Source organism: Oryx dammah, unplaced genomic scaffold, assembly GCF_014754425.2.
Source record: "Oryx dammah isolate SB20612 unplaced genomic scaffold, SCBI_Odam_1.1 HiC_scaffold_14, whole genome shotgun sequence".
NCBI classification, from domain to species: domain Eukaryota; kingdom Metazoa; phylum Chordata; class Mammalia; order Artiodactyla; family Bovidae; genus Oryx; species Oryx dammah.
In genome coordinates this window covers 4752145-4773348 of record NW_024070198.1, presented here as the reverse complement: position 1 = coordinate 4773348, position 21204 = coordinate 4752145, and the positions used below count along the sequence as shown (strand labels likewise).

Sequence of the window (21204 nt, the reverse complement as noted above, 5' to 3'; positions counted from 1 at the left end):
TCACGGACTCGATGGACGTGAGTCTGAGTGAACTCCGGGAGTTGGTGATGGACAGGGAGGCCTGGCGTGCTGCGATTCATGGGGTCGCAAAGAGTCGGACACGATGGAGCAACTGAACTGAACTGAACTGAACTGCACTGAACTGATGCATGATTATCTTAATTTACAGAATGTAAATGAATATCCAAATGTAAGATTAATGGAAGGAGAGAAAGTTAATAGATCCTCCAGATAGAATTACAGTTAAAATATGTCACTTAATTTAATACTATTATGCTTTTCTCTTTAGAGGGCTCATACATGAAACCTTTTATCCAATCATCTCTTCTTCTATGTAATAAAAATAGGAATTCTAAAAAGTCTGACATAGTCTGCTCCTCTGTAGTTGCTAGTGAATGAGATGAGAAGCATGAAAAAGCAGGTCATGGTAGTATTTAAAAAATCACCTAATCCCATAAGATAACCTTATTTATATCTACAAAGCCTATAGTTACAAGTTAAACATTATGTTTAAAAGCTAGGTTTTACTTGGCGAATTTCTGGGCATGAGTCCCATTTTCAGTAACGAAACCAAAGTAAAACTAAAGCCAAAACAGAAATATAAAAAATACACTATTTAGTTACTTTGAAGAGCAAACCATTAAGACATACAAACTACCTAATTTTCATTATCAAAACAAGCAAACATTGATAACCTCCTAGCTCCCTGAACCAGAGGACTGAGAATGAAGATAGCTATTTTCCCTGCTGGTTGGTGGCAAGCAAGGTAAGATTCCATGATCTCTAGTATGCATGCCTGCTAAGTTGCTTTGATTGTGTCTGACTCTGCAACCCTATGGACTATAGTGTGCCAGGCTTCTCTATTCGTGGCATTCTCCAGGTAAGAATACTGGAGTACGTTGCCATGACCTCCTCCAGGGGTTCTTCCTGACCCAAGAATTGAACCCATATCTCTTATGTCTCCTCATTGGCGGGGGGGTGGGGGTGGGGGACTCTTTACCACTAGCACCACCTGAGAAGCACTCAGATCAAAGATCATATTAATATTTCCAACTAATTAATAGTTAAAAACAAGTGTATACTATTGCTTCTTGGCCTTTCTTATACAATTATATTGCTTTAAAACCTAACAAATTACTTTTATTTAGACTTCACTACTCTAAAAATTACAGAATTAAAATAAAGAATACTGTATTACGTAAAAAGAGCCTATTTATAGCAATTATTAAAAATATATGAGTACTTAAAAATCCATGAAATATTTTATCAGATAAAACACAAAGTGTTGTTCTGTATATTATATGACTGATTTGTTTGTAATGTCACAAATATAGTAAAGGAGTGCATTCTTGTTTGGAAATAAATACATTTCCTATTTGACAAAAAAGAAAAGATCTTTACCAGGAAGACTGTGAACAATATACTCTGGAGGGGTTTATAGTATAACAACAAAATCATATTCACACGTTTTCCATCTAGAAAATATTTTTAAAGTGAAGTATATTTTATCTTCATTTGATGTGAGAATTTGCCCACTGTGTTTATAATTTATCACAATGAAAACATGTATTCTTGGAGCTTCTGTATAATTTTCAGTAATAAAAATCTATTTGCTTAGATTTTGAGATATAAACACACTGGAATGCCTAAAGCAATTTTGAATGATTTAAAGAAGAAAATCCAGTTGCTCTTGGGAAGATCACAGATTCGGAAAACTCCCACTAAGCACAAATATATCAGACTATTTGGCTGATAGTTGAACATGAGAATCATCTTGGCCATAAATAGCAAGGCCAGGCAGTGACAAAATTATGATCATCATTGTGTAGTAACATTTTTCTGGAGTGCTTCTAACTCATGCTGTCTCCCCTTATTTTTCCCTACATTACACTTGCCCATTCAGTGAAAGTCTAGGCTGGATTCTGATTTTATTTCCACAGACTATTCTTTCCACTTGAAGATACCTCTCCTAAGGTGTTTCTGTGATGTGGTTGACTGGAATAGACCATCTGGAAAATCTGAATTTTAAAAAATCATCAATATCAAAAAATCTATATCTGTGTGGGTTATTTCTCAAAATCTAGAAAGTAATGTGTGAGAGTTTCTTCTATGTACTAGTCCATTTTTAGGGGAAAAAACAAAGACAAAAAAAAGAACTAGTGAGAAAAATTGTTTAGCTTTCAAGTTTTTAGATATAACCTTTTAGTTTCATTTTCTGTACAGCAACCAAAAACTATGAAAAAAGTTACTTGTGGATTACCATGTAGGAGGGTTAAGGTAGTTTCTGTGTGTGAAGGGCTGTGTCTTGGGGAGATATGGCAAGGACTTCTCAGAGAGAGGCTTTCATGTGAACATTTTTACAATATTTAGACTTGCTGTTGTACTCAGTGACCTTTGCAGACAAGAAGGCCTTGCCAAATTCAAGGAACTGTGACGAGAATGGATAAATTGCTTTTCTTTTTCCAAAGAGTTGCAGGTCACCTTCTGAAGAAGAAAAAAGACCAAGTAAAATATAACCTCTGTGTGTCTTTTCTCAGCTTGCACATTTGGACAGTCACTATCTTCAGATGCAATATTCTGTATCTGTTCTAACTAACCTAGCTGGATGAATAACAACATGAGAAAGAGGACATCATATATTCTTTCCTTGTATTGATTTTCATAACTGATATAATAATTGATTTAGCTTAGTACTTAGAATTTTTAGAAATATGAACAATCAGTAGTAAATAAAAGGACACAGTGTTCTTTATTAGGAAACAAAAATAATGTGTTATGTGGTAATTACTAGATTGAAAAAAGTAGAACATAAAAGTTAAAGATCAGTATCTGGCAAATGTATTAAATATGTCAGTGGATTTCTGAAAGTGTATTATTCCTAGAGACGTCCATGGAGGGGTTGTTATTTTATTACTGATAAGGACTAATACCTGAAATTTCTGTGGGGTAAGTTTCCTAAAATGTTTCTAGGACTTCCACTCTTAATGTCCTTAAACTTCCTTACCTTATAGATTTTGCTATTGGGCAGAGAAAGCAAGCTTACTTTTTCCTTAACTGCTAAACTAAGATGTAGGATATGTGTGTAATTTATTCATTCAACAGGAATCTGTAAGAATAGGGAGTGGCATATATAGCTAGAATATTTCCAGAATTATGAAAGTATGTTATTCATAGAATTTGTCTTTCTTCTATGGCCAGACAACATCAGCTCTGATTTGTTTTTTCCTTGTCATAATCCTGGCTCATTGAAAGTCCTTATTCAATCTTTCCCAAAGAGAGCATCTAAGGTTTTCTTCTCTCCTCTTAAATTCTCTCTTTCTTTTGATAAGCTGACAATACATACACCATAGTAGAAAGATAGCAACTTATACTTCACAATCTCTATAACAGATTTTATGAATTTTGATAGGTCTCTTATGTTCATGGGAGATGTCATCCTTTTTATTTTGAGAAGTGATGACTAATGATCTGGGACTTCCTGTCTGCCTCTAATACCTGATCTTTAAAATCAGCAAAGTTTTTCTGTTGGAAATTCTTTGGGCAATGTTTTGATCGGCTTGAAGGCAATATGGAGCAGCCTGGGCTAATTTTTACTTTAGCAATACCTATTGGCAATATGGAGAGATAGGCGGGATGCGTGAAAAAGAGACTAAAACCTTAGAGATCACTTGTGTGAGACTATGGGCCATGAGGATGAAACGTAGAGAACTGCAGGGGGCATGGAAAGTTGGGGAGACATTTAAAAGAAATTCTGGATAGGACTTGAAAAGTGACTGGTTAGGTCCATATGGGATCTCGTGTCTCAGAAGTACTGGGAACTCCTAGCTTGGGTCACAGGTTGATTGTCTTATTGTTAATCGAAAGAGAGAAGACAGGTTTCAAACGGATAGGCAGTTTACTACATTCTTAATTGGATTCGACTACAAAACACTTGGGGCAGTTGTCCAGCCAGTAATTGGACATATGGATGTAGAAATCAGAAGGGAAATACGTCTAAAAGCATAATTTTCATACTTGTGACTTCCTTGAGGCAGCACTTTCATACATTTCTGTCTCCTCAACACCAAGCAAAATGTCAGGCCCCTAATGAGCACTCAGAAAGGATTTAGCAAACTGCAAAACTAGCAAATGTCATATGGCTTAAAGACAGTGAATCATAGTTTCCCACTGAACTCCTGTGAAGTAAAGTATAATCAATATTATTATTCAAATAGAGGCCAAATATTTTCTAGAGTTGTACTATTAGACATTCACGAGCAGGATCAAGAGTTGTAGTGGCTGTTCTTTTAGACCTCAGTCATCTCTTGTATGCTATTTCCCTTGACTCTCAAGTTACTAAAGCAATATAACCCACCAAGAGAACTGGCACATTAACTCCACTATTTACGCTTATCAGTTTCAATTCTGTGGCTCATTTTCTGTGTAATACATACATATATATATATGTATGCATGTACGCTGCTGCTGCTGCTGCTAAGTCGCTTCAGTCGTGTCCGACTCTGTGCGACCCCATAGATGGCAGCCCACCAGGGTCCCCCATCCCTGGGATTCTCCAGGCAAGAACACTGGAGTGGGTTGCCATTTCCTTCTCCAGTGCATGAAAGTGAAAAGTGAAAGTGAAGTCGCTCAGTCGTGTGCGACTTTTAGTGACCCCATGGACTGCAGCTTTCCAGGCTCCTCTGTCCATGGGATTTTCCAGGCAAGAGTGCTGGAATGGGGTGCCATTGCCTTCTCCGTATGTATAAAATGTATATATTTGTGTTATATATATATATATGTATAATATTTTTAGAAGGAGGGTTGTTTGCTTATTTAAGTACAGTCATAAATAGCTTTTAAGTGTTAGTCACTCAGTCATGTCTGACTCTGCAAACCCATGGAGTGTAGCCTGCCAGACTCCTCTGTGCATGGGATTCTCCAGGCAAGAATACTAGAGTGGGTAGCCGTGCCATTTTCCAGGGGATCTTCCCAACCCAGGGATCAAACCCAAGTATCCCACATTTCAAGCAGATTCTTTGCCATCTGAGCCACCAAACTGTCTTAATACAGATATAGCTTCCCCCACCACCTGGGATTTAATTTATTGGAGAAGTTCATTGAATTTCTATTCTGGACAGAGAAAGGATAAAATCTGTCAAATACATATACTCTCAAATGTATGTATTTAAATGCAGTGAAGATGCAGTACCATATCCAGCAGCCTTAAATTATTTATGTGCCAGGGAGAAAACCATTATAAGAAATATTTATTGACCACTTTCTGTATGCTATACATGGACAGAGGTATGGCCTTGGGCCACAATGTTGAAGAAATATATTATTTAATACAATCTGCCTGCCCTCCTATAAAGATCAGGAGAAAACAAACAGGCAAATCCTGTATAGACTGATCAAAGCTACCATATGGAGGGACTTTCAATCAGAGGCCATGCTTTTCTAAGGGAACTGACTGTCTTAGCATCTGAAGCATCAATGAGTTATCAATGTGAATTAGACTGTTGATTTTTAAAGAGACAGAGAAATGACTTAGGAAGAAAAGCAAATTCCTGGAAGTTAGAAAGAACATGCTGAATTTAGGACAGTACAAGTGGCTTAGTATGGTTGGCACAGAAAGTATACATGGTGATTGATGAGAGCTTAGTGTTAACTATGTCCATTATGTGGAGAGAAAGGAAGTTAAAGGTTAGCCTGCTATGCAATATAAGTTGGTCAATGAACAACAATATGAAAATCAGAAGGGCCGTGATACAATGATATTTGTGATAGCATCATGACCCTTGTTATTAGCTGTTAATTAAAGAGATTTAAATTAAAAAATCATGTTTGAAAAACTGAGAGCAGTGAATTATTAATAATTAATTCACTTGATCCTCAGATGCCCAGAGTATAAATATATCAAGTATAAAAATATAAATATATTTAATATTTTTTTAAAAACCACTGCACTTATAATAATGAAAGTGAATGCTCTGGATTTTGCTAAGACACTCCATGCAAGAATTAATTCATTTTCATCTAGAATCTAAAATGTGCTTTCATGTTTCTATTGCTTAGTTGTTTTTTTGCTGTATAACAATGGTGATCATATAACCTTTCATCCAAACTGGGACACTTTTGAAGATGAAAGAAGTGTTATGAATAATTATACAAGAACAATAGGCATAAATGTGAACTGTCCTGGGCAAACCCAGGACTGGCTATGATTCTTGTTCAAAATGTGTATTTCATTTTAAAGTATACTTAAATTATTGGAGTTATGTAAAATCTGAAATAGGATGTTCGTTTTGAAAAGAAACATCTTTGTCTCTTTGAATTACATGTATTTTAATCTTTTAATATTCTATAGTTGGTGAACTACTCCATCTTTTCTTCCTAGCTTCACCTTTCATTGTTGTTTACCACTATACTAAAGAAATCACTGGCAGAAATAGATAAAATGAAGATGACAAATCTCTTATTTGTGATAATTACTGGCTGTTAAATGTGCATACAGCTTTTTAAAGTAGAATTCTTCTTCAAAGTCTAGAAGAGGATACTTCATTTTATTTTTCTTTAGCCTCAAAAACAGAAATTGGGATCAAGTCCAATAAAAAAAAATTATGACCAGTGGAAAATGAAGCATTATTAAAATAAGAAAAAGGGAAGAAATTGAAAGTCTTACTACAGACGAGAACTACCAAATTGTAGCATTTCAATTGATCCTTATACAAAGACACAATACTCAGCTATTATTCAAGCAGGTGGCATATTATTATTCTCACAGATTGATACCTTTGCTTATTATCCCCTTGGATGCATACAGAACAATAATTTGAATCTAATAATGTCTGTAGAAATTTCCATTAATAATATAAAGTGTTATTAAAACATAAAAAATTATCTGTGGTCTGTTCCAATTGATTTTGTTTCTATAATTGATGGACTGAGTTTCACTATACCTGGGTACACCAGGACAACTGACTTTGATAATAAAAAAAAATAATTGATTTCAGGTTTCAAATGAGGCAGTTTGAAAACAGTGCTTTATCGTTTCTTAACTCCCACAGAGTACAGCACCACAGGGCTCCAGGTAGATCCAGAGGAGACAATGGATACACATTTTGTAGTTTTATATAGTCCAATGATAATTAAAATAAAATCATGCAAGGTGAATCTCATCCATCACTATTTCGCACAAATGGTAAAAGAAGTCTTTCTCTGTTGAATGACTCCCAAACTCGTACTGAATGAAATCTAAGGAAATTGCAATTGAACATAAGGTTCTCTCCATGGTCTTGCTCTATACCTCACTTCTCTGTTAACTACTTGTAGCCTGATATGTCATGCCTCCAAGATTTCACTTCTGTTCTTCCTTATGTTCAAACACATTTCCCAGTTTTATTCATTAGCCAAATCTGTCCAATAAAGCAAAATTTAGCTTGAGGTAATCTCCAGAAAATCTTCCCTGAGTCCCCAGATTAATTTAAATGTCCTTAATCTGTGCTTTGTTAGTGAGTTTTACATTTCCTTCTGTTAGCAGTTGATGTATTTGATTTATCAGCTTATATGATTTCTCCTCCTTCTAGATACACGTTCTTCACAGACAAAGAAACACTAAACAAATACAGAATCTGAGTGTGTAATATAATTGGGCCAACAAAATATATCCTAATTTGAGCTAAAATCAAATGTATCTCTGTATTACTGTTTGCAGTTGCACTGACATAATTAAACGCAGACAACCATTTCTAAGCAGCTGCATCTTAGTGAAGTAAAATAAGTATGGCTTTAGCTTAGATAAACTTAAATTTGAATTTCAATCCTGCTGCTTATTCATCATGTAATTCTGATTCAGTCACTTGCCATCTGAACTTTAGCTTTCATATTTGTACCAATAAGCAAAGTACTAAGATTGTGACTACAACTCAATGAAAAATATACATAAAACATGTATGACACACATGTTCAGTAAGCGTCCTTCCCTTCCTTTCCTTTAACACTTTAAAAGCATTTTTAATGTCACAGGGCTGCATATCTAAATTTTGTATGTGTAGCCATGAAAAACTCAGACAACACACACTAGATTTACTGTGTGTCCTTGCTTATATTTGTTCTTTTACTTAGAATGCTCTTCTCCCAGCCCCTATCTCTACTTGGTAAATTCATATTCTTCCTTTGTTAGGCAGCTCAATTCTTACCTTCTCAGTAAAGTGTTTAAGAATTAACTAACACATCATGTGGGTTTCCACAGTACCTTTTTAATGATTTTGTTACAATATAGTAGATATTAAACCAAAACTGTAAGCCAAATAGATTCCCTTAGCTTTGAAAATTTTTGTGGTCTAGGATGCTCTTTCAGATTAAAGAAATAATGAGACATATATTAAAATAATTTCTGGACAAACAAGATAAAGCATGACACATTGTTGCTCAGTTGTGTCCGATTCTTTGCCACCACGTAGACTGTACTGTACCAAGCCCCTCTGTTCATGGAATTCTCCAGGCAAGACTACTGGAGTGGGTTGCCATTCCCTTCTCTAGGGGATCTTCCCAACCTAGTGATTGAACCCGGGTCTCCTGTATTGAAGCCTGATTCTTTACCATCTGAGTTGCCAGGGAAGCACCCATTAAAATAAAAAAATATGTATATATAAATCCAGGTACTTTTAAAATATATTAATTGGTTAAGCTTTTGTGGTCAAAAGCTAAATTCACTTTGTGAAACAAACAGACAAAAACCAAAAACCAAACTAAATGTTAGAAGATGTGATAAATTATAGTGTGTAAATCATATACCTTTGATCAGGGTACTTAATACATACAAAAATATTCATTATTTGAATAGCAGTTTAATATATAAAGTTATGTTAAAGAAAAGCAGCGCCATGTATTCTAACTGTTGTGCTTCACCATTTTAAAGAAAAATTGGCTAATTGCAGTTCAAATTAATTTTCATTTTTATAGTATAAAAGCTTCTGCAGTAGTCTCTACAGAATTTATTGATAAACACAAGAACATTAGAACATTAGTTATATTTATGAACACAAGAACATTAAGCAATTAGTTAAATTTACCTTAATAACCAAATCAAACTTCTGATGAAAGTCTCTATTTACAGGCTCCAGGAGACTAAGTTCTGCAGTCCTAGGATGCATATGAAAAAATCGTGGGTAATCCTCAGGAGTCCCTGAAAGACATTGACATTTCAGCACATAATAGAGAACAATAAGTAATATGTGTATCTGCTTTATCTATTTCTTTTCATTAACTGAGGAACAAATTCACAAATTCATTAGTAAATTAAGTTTCAAAATTATGCAGTCTAAGGAAAGCAGATGAAAATGTGGTTTATCTCTAATTAGTTTATGAATAAGAAGATGGCATTATTTCTTGTTTGTATGATTTTCCAAATATTTTTATTAACTGAAATCTTTAATTAATTTGAAGCTTCATTATATAAAAGAGATATTAAGTTCATTGATAACAAATTTTGAATTATAAAATTGTATTTTAATGGTACATACATCTTAATTATAACCTGCATGGTCTTTCAACATACAGCAAAAGATGACTAGTAATTTGTACCAAATATCAAGATGCTTGAATATTAAAATGAGAATATTCTATTATAGCTGGACAAACATTTTTCTTAAAATAAGTATTCATCTTATTATATCAATCACTTTAAATAAAAAGCATTAAAATATAAAATAACATATTTTGATTTACTTTAGTGTCTAGAGAAGTTACTTCTAAAATTCTGCCATTTTAGTGAACTGAATTTTTCTCAAATTGTATCATTTCCTTTGTATAGTAAAATATCACTTTTCTCAAAATGAAGACAAAGTGTAAGTCAAATCATATAACTGTGGAATATATGCATTTGGTTTAACGATAATGATAAGAAAATATAACATGACTGCCAATTATTAATGGCAACCCACTCCAGTACTCTTGACTGGAAAATCCCATGGACAGAGGAGCCTGGTAGGCTGCAGTCCATGGGGTTGCTAGGAGTCGGACACGACTGAGCGACTTCACTTTCACTTTTCACTTTCATGCATTGGAGAAGGAAATGGCAACCCACTTCAGTGTTCTTGCCTGGAGAATCCCAGGGACAGGGGAGCCTGGTGGGCTGCCGACTCTGGGGTTGCACAGAGTCGGACATGACTGAAGCGACTTAGCAGCAGCAGCAACAGATTATTAAATCCTACATTCTGCTAAGAAAAAGAGGAAAACAACAGAATGGGAAAGACTAGAGATTTCTTCAAGAAAATTAGAGATACCAAGGGAACATTTAATGCAAAGATGGGCTCGATAAAGGACAGAAATGGTATGGACCTAACAGAAGCAGAAGATATTAAGAAGAGGTGGCAAGAATACACAGAAGAACTGTACAAAAAAGATCTTCACGACCAAGATAATCACGATGGTGTGATCACTCATCTAGAGCCAGACATCCTGGAATGTGAAGTCAAGTGGGCCTTAGAAAGCATCACTATGAACAAAGCTAAGCGAGGTGATGGAATTCCAGTTGAGCTATTTCAAATCCTGAAAGATGATGCTGTGAAAGAGCTGCACTCCATATGCCAGCAAATTTGGAAAACTCAGCAGTGGCCACAGGACTGGAAAAAGTCAGTTTTCATTCCAATCCCAAAGAAAGGCAATGCCAAAGAATGCTCAAACTACTGCACAATTGCACTCATCTCACATGCTAGTAAAGTAATGCTCAAAATTCTCCAAGCCAGGCTTCAGCAATACATGAACTGTGAACCTCCAGATGTTCAAGCTTGTTTTAGAAAAGGGAAAGGAACCAGAGATCAAATTGCCAACATCCGCTGGATCATTGAAAAAGCAAGAGAGTTCCAGAAAAACATCTATTTCTGCTTTACTGACTATGCCAAAGCCTTTGACTGTGTGGATCACAATAAACTGTGGAAAATTCTGAAAGAGATGGAAATACCAGACCACTTGACCTGCCTCTTGATGCAGGTCAGGAAGCAACATTTAGAACTGGACATGGAACAACAGACTGATTACAAATAGGAAAAGGAGTACGTCAAGGCTGTATATTGTCACCCTGCTTATTTAACTTCTATGCAGAGTTCATCATGAGAAACGCTGGGCTGGAAGAAGCACAAGCTGGAATCAAGATTGCTGGGAGAAATATCAATAACCTCAGATATATAGATGACACCACCCTTATGGCAGAAAGTGAAGAGGAACTAAAAAGCCTCTTGATGAAAGTGAAAAAGGACAGTGAAAAAGTTGGCTTAAAGCTCAATATTCAGAAAACTAAGATCATGGCATCTGGTCCCATCCCTTCATGGGAAATAGATGGGGAAACAGTGGAAACAATGTCAAACTTTATTTTGGGGGGCTCCAAAATCACTGCAGATGGTGATTGCAGCCATGAAATTAAAAGATGCTTACTCCTTGGAAGAAAAGTTATGACCAGCCTAGATAGCATATTCAAAAGCAGAGACATTACTTTGCCAACTAAGGTCCGTCTAGTCAAGGCTATGGTTTTTCCAGTGGTCATGTATGGATGTGAAAGTTGGACTGTGAAGAAAGCTGAGCACCAAAGAATTGATGCTTTTGAACTGTGGTGTTGGAGAAGACTCTTGCGAGTCCCTTGGACTGCAAGGAGATCCAACCAGTCCATTCTAAAGGAGACCAGTCCTGGGTGTTCTTTGGAAGGACAGACTCTAAAGCTGAAACTTCAATTCTTTGGGCATCTCATGCGAAGACTTGACTTATTGGAAAAGACTGATGCTGGGAGTGATTGGGGGCAAGAGGAGAAGGGGGCTACAGAGGATGAGATGGCTTGATGGAATCACCGGCTCGATGGACGTGAATTTGAGTGAACTCTGGGAGTTGGTGATGGACAGGGAGGCCTGGCGTGTTGCAATTCATGGGGTTGCAAAGAGTCAGCCACGGCTGAGCAACTAAACTGAATTGCACATTGTGCTAAGTGCTTCATGTGGGTTTGTTAGTTGCTCAGTCGTGTTCCTCTTTGCAGCCCCATGGACCATAGCCCAGCAGGTTCCTCTGTCCATGGAATTTCCCAGGCAAGAATACTGGAGTGGGTAGCCTTTTCTTTCTCCAAGGGATCTTCCCAAGCCAGGGATCAAACCTAGGTCTCCTGCATTACAAGCTGATTCTTATCATCTAACCCACCAGGGAAGCCTTAAATGCTTTATATATAAAATCATCGATACCACTGTAAATTATTCTCATTGTACCCGGGAAGACTTAGGAGATTTGTAATATTAAGTAATTTGTCCAATGTCAAAGAGACAATGTCAGATAGAGCTTGTATTCAAATCCAGGTTTAAAGATGTAAATTATATTCAAAAATGTGTTAATTGTTATAGTCCTCTGCTTCAACAAGAAAGAAAAATTTCCCTGGGCTTATGTAAGGGGAGAAAAATGATGCCAGTTAAATAAGCTTAAAAATTCAGAAATAGTCACAATTGCACATGAAAATTAAGTGTATGATAAAGGAATCATCTTCAAAATTAGGGGAAAATGGATTTTTGGTTAGGAGCATTTACCTAATAGGAGAGTCATACACAAAATTATAAAAATTTATCTATTTTTCATACAGTATACTAAAGTAAACCACAAATGGAGAAGGTATTTATGTACAATAAGCAATAAAGCAATGGAAGTGCTAGATGAAAATGTGGATGGATTCTTGTAATATGAGAGTGGGCATATCTTTTCTACCTGTGGTTCATAATAAAGTATCAGTAAGAGAAAAGGAAAATGCCTTTGAACTGTGGTGTTGGAGAAGACTCTTGAGAGTCCCTTGGACTGCAAGGAGATCCAACCAGTCCATTCTAAAGGAGATCAATCCTGGGTGTTCATTGGAAGGACTGATGCCAAAGCCTAAACTCCAATACTTTGGCTACCTCATGCGAAGACTTGACTCATTGGAAAAGACTCTGATGCTGGGAGGGATTGGGGGCAGGAGGAGAAGGGGACGACAGAGGGTGAGATGGCTGGATGGCATCACCAACTTGGTGGACATGAGTTTGAGTGAACTCCGGGAGTTGGTGATGGACAGGGAGGCCTGGCGTGCTGTGGTTCATGGGGTTGCAAAGAGTCGGACGTGATTGAGCTACTGAACTGAACTGAAGGGAAAACAGCTATAAGTTTAATGGCCTTACAAAACTGTATGGCAAGATGCAATAAACAAAGTAATGAGATTATTTTATAATTATCTTTAAATTTAACACTTTGGACTTTCACTTCCTGCATTATCCAAATCATTTTTATCTCATTTTATACTTGAAAACTATAGTTTTTCTGCTAAAATAACAGTTTCTAAGCAATTTCAAGATATCTTTAGTTCTCTCCTCCCATTAGATCACATGATATGTTGTTCATACTTTATTTGTAGTATTTAAAACCATACTTTTTTTAAACCATGTATTTTAATGTACCTTTTGACATTTCTATCCATAGACTGTATTCCTGCCCAACCTAGACCATTTCTCCCTCATGTTCATATCTACATCATCTAGTATAGTAATTGCCATACTATCAAGCCCTTAGTTAATGAAATTTTAAAAAAAAAAGCCTATTTCCTTTTATGTATGTCAACCTGAAAGTGAAAGAGTCAGTCACTCAGTCGAGTCCACCTCTTTGTGACACCATGGACGGTAGCCCACTAGGCTCCTCTGTCCATGGATTCTCCAGGAAACAGTTTTGGAGTGGGCTGCCATTTCCTTCTCCAGGGATTCTTCCCCACCCAGGGATTGAACTTGGGTCTCCTGCACTACAGGTAAAGTTGGCTCTTTACCAACTGAGCCACCATGTCAACCCCCTAAAGACTTAAAACAGACTTATGCTTGTGTTCATAAGCACTTTTTAAAAAATTTTAATAGTCTAATCTCTATAGCTTACTTATAATACATGTGTAGTTCTAGACATCAAAGACTTGAAACAGAATTACTTGAATTTTCTCTATGGACAGTATTTCTAAGTATGCTATAACACTATATTTTGAAATCTGTGTGGCATCTCTACTGCTGCTGCTAAGTCACTTCAGTCGTGTCCAACTCTGTGCAACCCCATAGATGGCAGCCCATTAGGCTCTCCCATCCCTGGGATTCTCCAGGCAAGAATACTGGAGTGGGTTGCCATTTCCTTTTCCAATGCAAGAAAGTGAAAAGTGAAAGTGAAGTCACTCAGTCGTGTCCGACTCTGTGCAACCCCATGGACTAGTTGATTAAAATATCCATCTGTGGGGTGGGAAGGGGTTGAGGATAAAGTTAAATTCCATTCAACAGTTACTTTGAAGCATGCTTCAAAAGTGTCTCTTCTTCATTAAGAGATGTATTGTTTGTTTTAGATGTATGTATCTCTCTGGATACTATAAATCATGCAAAACAGCTACATCCATATTTTAGCAAAAACAATTTAAGGAAAGTGGCATAATAAGATTCTTATCAGTTTTGCTTTTTGTATGACTAACAGATATGCTATCCCACATTGAAAGTCAAGAAGGGCGGCGTCAAGGAGATACCCCTCATCCAAGGTAAGGAGCAGTGGCTGTGCTTTGCTAGAGCAGCCATGAAGAGATACCCCACACCCAAGGTAAGAGAAACCCAAGTAAGATGGTAGGTGTTGCAAGAGGGCATCAGAGGGCAGACACACTGAAACCATACTCACAGAAACTAGTCAATCTAATCACACTAGGACCACAGCCTCGTCTAACTCAGTGAAACCAAGCCATGCCCACGGGGTAACCCAAGACGGACGGGTCATGGTGGAGAGGTCTGACAGAATGTGGTCCACTGGAGAAGGGAATGGCAAACCACTTCAGTATTCTTGCCTTGAGAACCCCATGAACAGTATGAAAAGGCAAAATGATAGGATACTGAAAGAGGAACTCCCCAGGTCAGTAGGTGCCCAATATGCTACAGGAGATCAATGGAAATAGAACTCCAGAAAGAATGAAGGGATGGAGCCAAAGCAAAAACAATACCCAGCTGTGGATGTGGCTGGTGATAGAAGCAAAGTCCGATACTGTAAAGAGAAATATTGCATAGGAACATGGAATGTCAGGTCCATGAATCAAGGCAAATTAGAAGTGGTCAAACAAGAGATGGCAAGAGTGAACGTCGACATTCTAGGAATCAGAGAACTAAAATGGACTGGAATGGGTGAATTTAACTTAGATGACCATTATATCTACTACTGCAGGCAGGAATCCCTCAGAAGAAATGGAGTAGCCATCATGGTCAACAAAACAGTCCAAAATGCAGTACTTGGATGCAGTCTCAAAAACGACAGAATGATCTCTGTTCGTCTCCAAGGCAAACCATTCAATATCACAATAATCCAAGTCTATGCCCCAACCAGTAATGCTGAAGAACTGAAGTTGAACGGTTTTATGAAGACTTACAAGACCTTTTAGAACACCAAAAAAAAGATGTCCTTTTCATGATAGGGGACTGGAATGCATAAGTAGGAAGTCAAGAAACACCTGGAGTAACAGGCAAATTTCGCCTTGGAATGTGGAATGAAGCAGGGCAAAGGCTAATAGAGTTTTGCCAAGAAAATGCACCGGTCATAGCAAACACCCTCTTCCAACAACACAAGAGAAGACTCTACACATGGACATCACCAGATGGTCAACGTGGAAATCAGATTGATTATATTCTTTGCAGCCAAAGATGGAGAAGCTCTGTACAGTCAACATAAACAAGACCAGGGGCTGACTGTGGCTCAGATCATGAACTCCTTATTACCAAATTCAGACTTAAATTGAAGAAAGTAAGAAAACGACAAGACCATTCAGGTATGACCTAAATCAAATCCCTTGTGATTTATACAGTGGAAGTGAGAAATAGATTTAAGGGCCTAGATCTGATAGATAGAGTGCCTGATGAACTATGGAATGAAGTTCATGCCATTGTACAGGAGACAGGGATCAAGACCATCCCCATGGAAAAACAAGGCAAAAAAGCAAAATGGCTGTCTGGGGAGGCCTTACAAATAGCTGTGAAAAGAAGAGAAGTGAAAAGCAAAGGAGAAGAGGAAAGATATAAGGATCTGAATGCAGAGTTCCAGAGAATAGCAAGGAGAGATAAGAAAGCCTTCCTCAGTGATCAATGCAAAGAAATAGAGAAAAAGAACAGAATGGGAAAGACTAGAGATCTCTTCAAGAAAATTAGAGATACCAAGGGAACATTTCATGCAAAGATGGGCTCACTAAAGGACAGAAATGGTCTGGACCTAACAGAAGCAGAAGATATTAAGAAGAGGTGGCAAGAATACACAGAAGAACTGTACAGAAAAGATCTTCACGACCCAGATAATCATGATGATGTGATCACTCATCTAGAGCCAGACATCCTGGAATGTGAAGTCAAGTGGGCCTTAGAAAGCATCACTACGAACAAAGCTAGTGGAGCTGATGGAATTCCAGTTGAGCTATTTCAAATCCTGAAAAATGATGCTGTGAAAGAGCTGCACTCAATATGCCAGCACATTTGCAAAACTCAGCAGTGGCCACAGGACTGGAAAAGGTAGTTTTCATCCAATCCCAAAGTAAGGCAATGCCAAAGAAAGCTCAAACTACCACACAATTGCACTCATCTCACACGCTAGTAAAGTAATGCTCAAAATTCGCCAAGCCAGGCCTCAGCAATACGTGCACCATGAACCTCCAGATGTTCAAGCTGGTTTTAGAAAAGGCAGAGGAACCAGAGATCAAATTGCCAACATCTGCCGGATCATGGAAAAAGCAAGAGAGTTCCAGAAAAACATCTATTTCTGCTGTATTGACTATGTCAAAGCCTTTGACTGTGTGGATCACAATAAACTGTGGAAAATTCTGAAAGAGATGGGAATACCAGACCACCTCACCTGCCTCTTGAGAAATCTGTATGAAGGTCAGGAAGCAACAGTTAGAATCGGACATGGAACAACAGACTGGTTCCAAATAGGAAAAGGAGTATGTCAAGGCTGTATATTGTCACCCTGCTTATTTAACTTCTATGCAGAGTACATCATGAGAAACGCTGGGCTGGAAGAAGCACAAGCTGAAATCAAGATAGCCAGGAGAAATATCAGTAACCTCAGATATGCCGATGACACCACCCTTATGGCAGAAAGTGAAGAGGAACTAAAAAGCCTCTTGATGAAAGTGAAAGAGAGTGAAAAAGTTGGCTTAAAGCTCAACATTCAGAAAACTAAGATCATAGCATCTGGTCCCATCACTTCATGGGAAATAGATGGCGAAACAGTGGAAACAGTGTCAGACTTTATTTTTTGGGGCTCCAAGATCACTGCAGATGGTTATTGCCTCCATGAAATTAAAAGACACTTACTCCTTGGAAGAAAAGTTATGACCAACCTAGATAGCATATTCAAAAGCAGAGACATTACTTTGCCAACTAAGGTCCCTCTAGTCAAGGCTATGGTTTTTCCTGTGGTCATATATGGATGTGAGAGTTGGACTGTAAGAAGGCAGAGCACCGAAGAATTTATGTGTTTGAACTGTGGTGTTGGAGAAGACTCTTGAGAGTCCCTTGGACTGCAAGGAGATCCAACCAGTCCATTCTGAAGGAGATCAGCCCTGGGATTTCTTTGAAAGGAATGATGCTAAAACTGAAACTCCAGTACTTTGGCCACCTCATGCGAAGAGTTGACTCATTGGAAAAGACTCTGATGTTTGGAGGAATTTGGGGCAGGAGGAGAAGGGGACGACCCAGGATGAGATGGTTGGATGGCATCACTGACTCATGGACGTGAATCTGAGTGAACTCTGGGAGTTGATGATGGACAGGGAGGCGTGGTGTGCTGCGATTCATGGGGTCACAGAGTTGGACACGACTGAGCGACTGAACGGAACTGAACAGATATGCACAAGAATGGATTAAAATGACTTCTCTGAAATTCTTCAAAGAAAATTTAGCTAAAGGGTATAATGTGTTATGTTTCCTTGGGGTAATCATAATCTTTCTTGTTGTTGGCTCCAATAGCTCTTATTTAATTGTCACATACTTTTCAGAATTATGTAATGGAATCACTATTTTTAGAATTATGTGACGGTAATGGTACCCAACCAATGATAAAATACTAGCTGATCATGTAGTGTAAGCTTCTAAATTGATTTTTCAATTTTTTTTTAGAGAATTCTTTGAGCTGATACAGAGAAAACTACCAACAGCAGACTACATACTATTTTGAAGTTGTTTTGCCTTCTCAATAAAAGTGTTTCTACTTATTTTTCACATTTCACTGAGGTTGATCTTAAGGGAAAAAAATATTTTTAAATGGTTATTTTACTATTTATATATAAAAATAATGTCAATAAAATTTCTAAAAATAAAATCTTTGTTATAAAAACTTGAAACATATTTTTCCTACACAATTTTAGAGCTATAGCTGAGAATGTAAAATATTAGAAGATACACACCAACAAGGATGGAATAGAGGATGCCTGGCCTATCAGATGGTGGCTGGATATTCTGGTCCTGATCAATGGCTTGAATGGGTGGCGTAACAATGATGGGGTTCAGTTCTTCCTGGAAAAAAAGAATCAGAGAGTTTAGTTCAGTTTTATTACCTCAGAGAGAATTGACATTCAGATATTGCTGTCTGGACAGCTAGATAACACCTGAACGAGTAAAGTCCGATTTCAAAAATGTGAAATTTAACACCACAAATTAGTTAATTTTGAATCTGAATGGGGAGCAAGATGCCCTCAAAGTCAAATGAAAAGACTTAGTAACTTTGTACATAGGGCTTTATATCACAAAATTCTCCTATAAGTAGAGCAAGGAAAAAGTATATTAATAAATTTTAAATCTTTCCAAATAATTTAATCAAATATATAAGGTTATCAAGTATCGTATTTGTTTTTCGCTTTAGACAAGATTTGTAAATGTATTCATATTCTTTTCTCCCTAAATGATGACTTAAAGTTTCACATAAATTACATTAAAATAAATGTTTTAAAATTTGATGTTTAAGTCAATAGAAATCAATTGTATGTTTCATATAGTTAAACTTAATTATATATCGTGTAGGTATATACATGTAACTTATATACATATAATAATATATAATATACATATTATATATAACTATATATATATTATATATTATTCTTATCTACAAGAATATTCTGTTTAAAGATATAATGCATTTCTGATGTCCAGTGGCATCAAGTTTTGCTAACAGGACCAGATAATAAATATGCTTAGGCTTTGCAGGCCATGCAGTCTCTGTTATAGCTACTCAAGTCTGCCACTGTAACACAAAAGCAACCAGTAGACATGAGTGTGTTGCAATAATACTCTATTTACAAAAACAGATGGCAAATAGGATGTAGTTTGCTAACCTTGTGCTAGATTATAATAGGTATGCTGGAAAGACAAACATTTACTTTGCAGAGATAAGTTTAGGAAACACCATATTAAATAACATTTTAAAAATGTTAATTCATTCTACTACAGGTTGTTTCAGAGATTTAAGTGTATTAATTTGCCTAACAACTGTCTAAGAAAGGGGCATTGTTTGTACATTTTCTAGAATCACTTATTAACATCTTCTTGAACTAACACCCTTAGAACCCAGTTTAGAAAATACTGCTTTAAGTTTGTGGAACTCTCAGGCCAAATATATAAGTGGTAATTCTGAATGGAAATAAGAGTGTGTCTCAGTATCTCATACACATTCTAAGGAATCACTGCAAGGTTCTTATATATTATTCCTTCTCAACTAACATAACCTTGAAACATATCATGCACTCTTGTACAAAATCTGTAGTCTAATCTCAGCAGAAATGTATAGTTGTGGCATTCTAAATTAAACCAAAAAAGCAATTATATTAATTGTTATACACAAAACTTAATGTTATGTTATTAAGTTACACTACATTTACAGGCATTTTAATAATTGAAGGTAACCATTGACCAATAATTTAGAGCTCACATACATCTTAGAGGCTCTGTCCAAATCATTTTCTCTAATGGGTTCTCATTGGTCTAAATGCTATCAATATTTTCCTAAAAATAAAGAGCTCTTTGTGGGGATAACTTGTGTGTGTGTGTGTGCACATGCCGTCATGTCTGACTCTCTGTGATTGCATGGACTGTAGCCCGCCAGGCTCCTCTGTCCATGGGATTCTCCAGGCAAAAATACTGGAGTGGGTTGCCATTTTTTTCCTCCAGGGAATCTTCCTGACCCAAAGATCAAACCCACCTCTCTTAAATCTCCTACATAGCCAGGTGGATTCTTTATCACTGTGCCTCCTGGGAAACCACGGATAACTTACATTCTATTCATGTCTTCAAATGTGGATTTAGAACCATGAAAATGTTAATGTCAAAATTACTACATTAAATCCATTTGACCACTGTTGTTCTCACCCAATGAGCCGTGTGTCGTGCTGTGCTTAGTTGTTCAGTCGTGTCTGACTCTTTGAGACCCCATAAACTGCAACCTAACAGGCTCCTTTGTCCTTGGAGATTCTCCAGGAAAGAATACTGGAGTGGGTTCCCATTGCCCTGCTCCAGGGTATCTACCCAACCCAGGGATTGAATCCAAGTCTCCTGCATTGCAGGCGGATTCTTTACCACCTGAGCCACCAGGAAAGTCTCACAATTTTTCTTTCACTCTACTTAGTAAAATTTTCAGATCTGAGATGCAAATAACAGACCCTGTTGAAAATTTAAATATCCTTCAACTCAGCATTTGAGTGATATATTCACATGAGTAACATACATATAATATTATACTGAAACAGCTTAAGTGTTTTACATTAAATCAAGATATTGTAATATTCTCTGAGAATGATCTATAGAAAGTTTTCCCTGGTATGGTAGAAAAAATAAAAACAAATATATTCAGAGACAACGTTGGCAGGTAAACTGAGCTCATAGAATGACTAGTATCTCTGGCTTATTATCTTCAATTATTATAATTCTTAATTTTGACTGATTCTAACATTCACCCTCCTATGTATATGATAGTGGACTCATGATTCCTTAGATTTGTGGTCTGTATTTTAATTGAATAATTTTACAGCATTTAGAAAAAGAATCAGTTCAGTTCAGTTCAGTCGTGTCCGAATCTTCGCAACCCCATGAATCGCAGCACGCCAGGCCTCCCTGTCCATCATCAGCTCCCGGAGTTCACTCAGACTCACGTCCATCGAATTAGTGCTGCCATCCAGCCATCTCATCCTCTGTCGTCCCC

General features: G+C 37.0%; 1 protein-coding gene across 8 annotated transcripts in view; it reads right to left on the bottom strand.

Annotated features, from left to right (window-relative positions):
* Window positions 1-21204, bottom strand: part of PCDH15 (protocadherin related 15) — an 874191-nt gene that overhangs the window by 394973 nt on the left and 458014 nt on the right. For all 8 annotated transcript variants that reach the window (XM_040254669.1, XM_040254668.1, XM_040254664.1 and 5 more), the window contains 2 exons: window positions 18419-18527; window positions 9054-9166 (listed from right to left, as the gene is read on the bottom strand). In XM_040254669.1, coding sequence (XP_040110603.1) covers window positions 9054-9166; window positions 18419-18527 — 222 coding nt within the window. The remainder of the gene's footprint in view (window positions 1-9053; window positions 9167-18418; window positions 18528-21204) is intronic.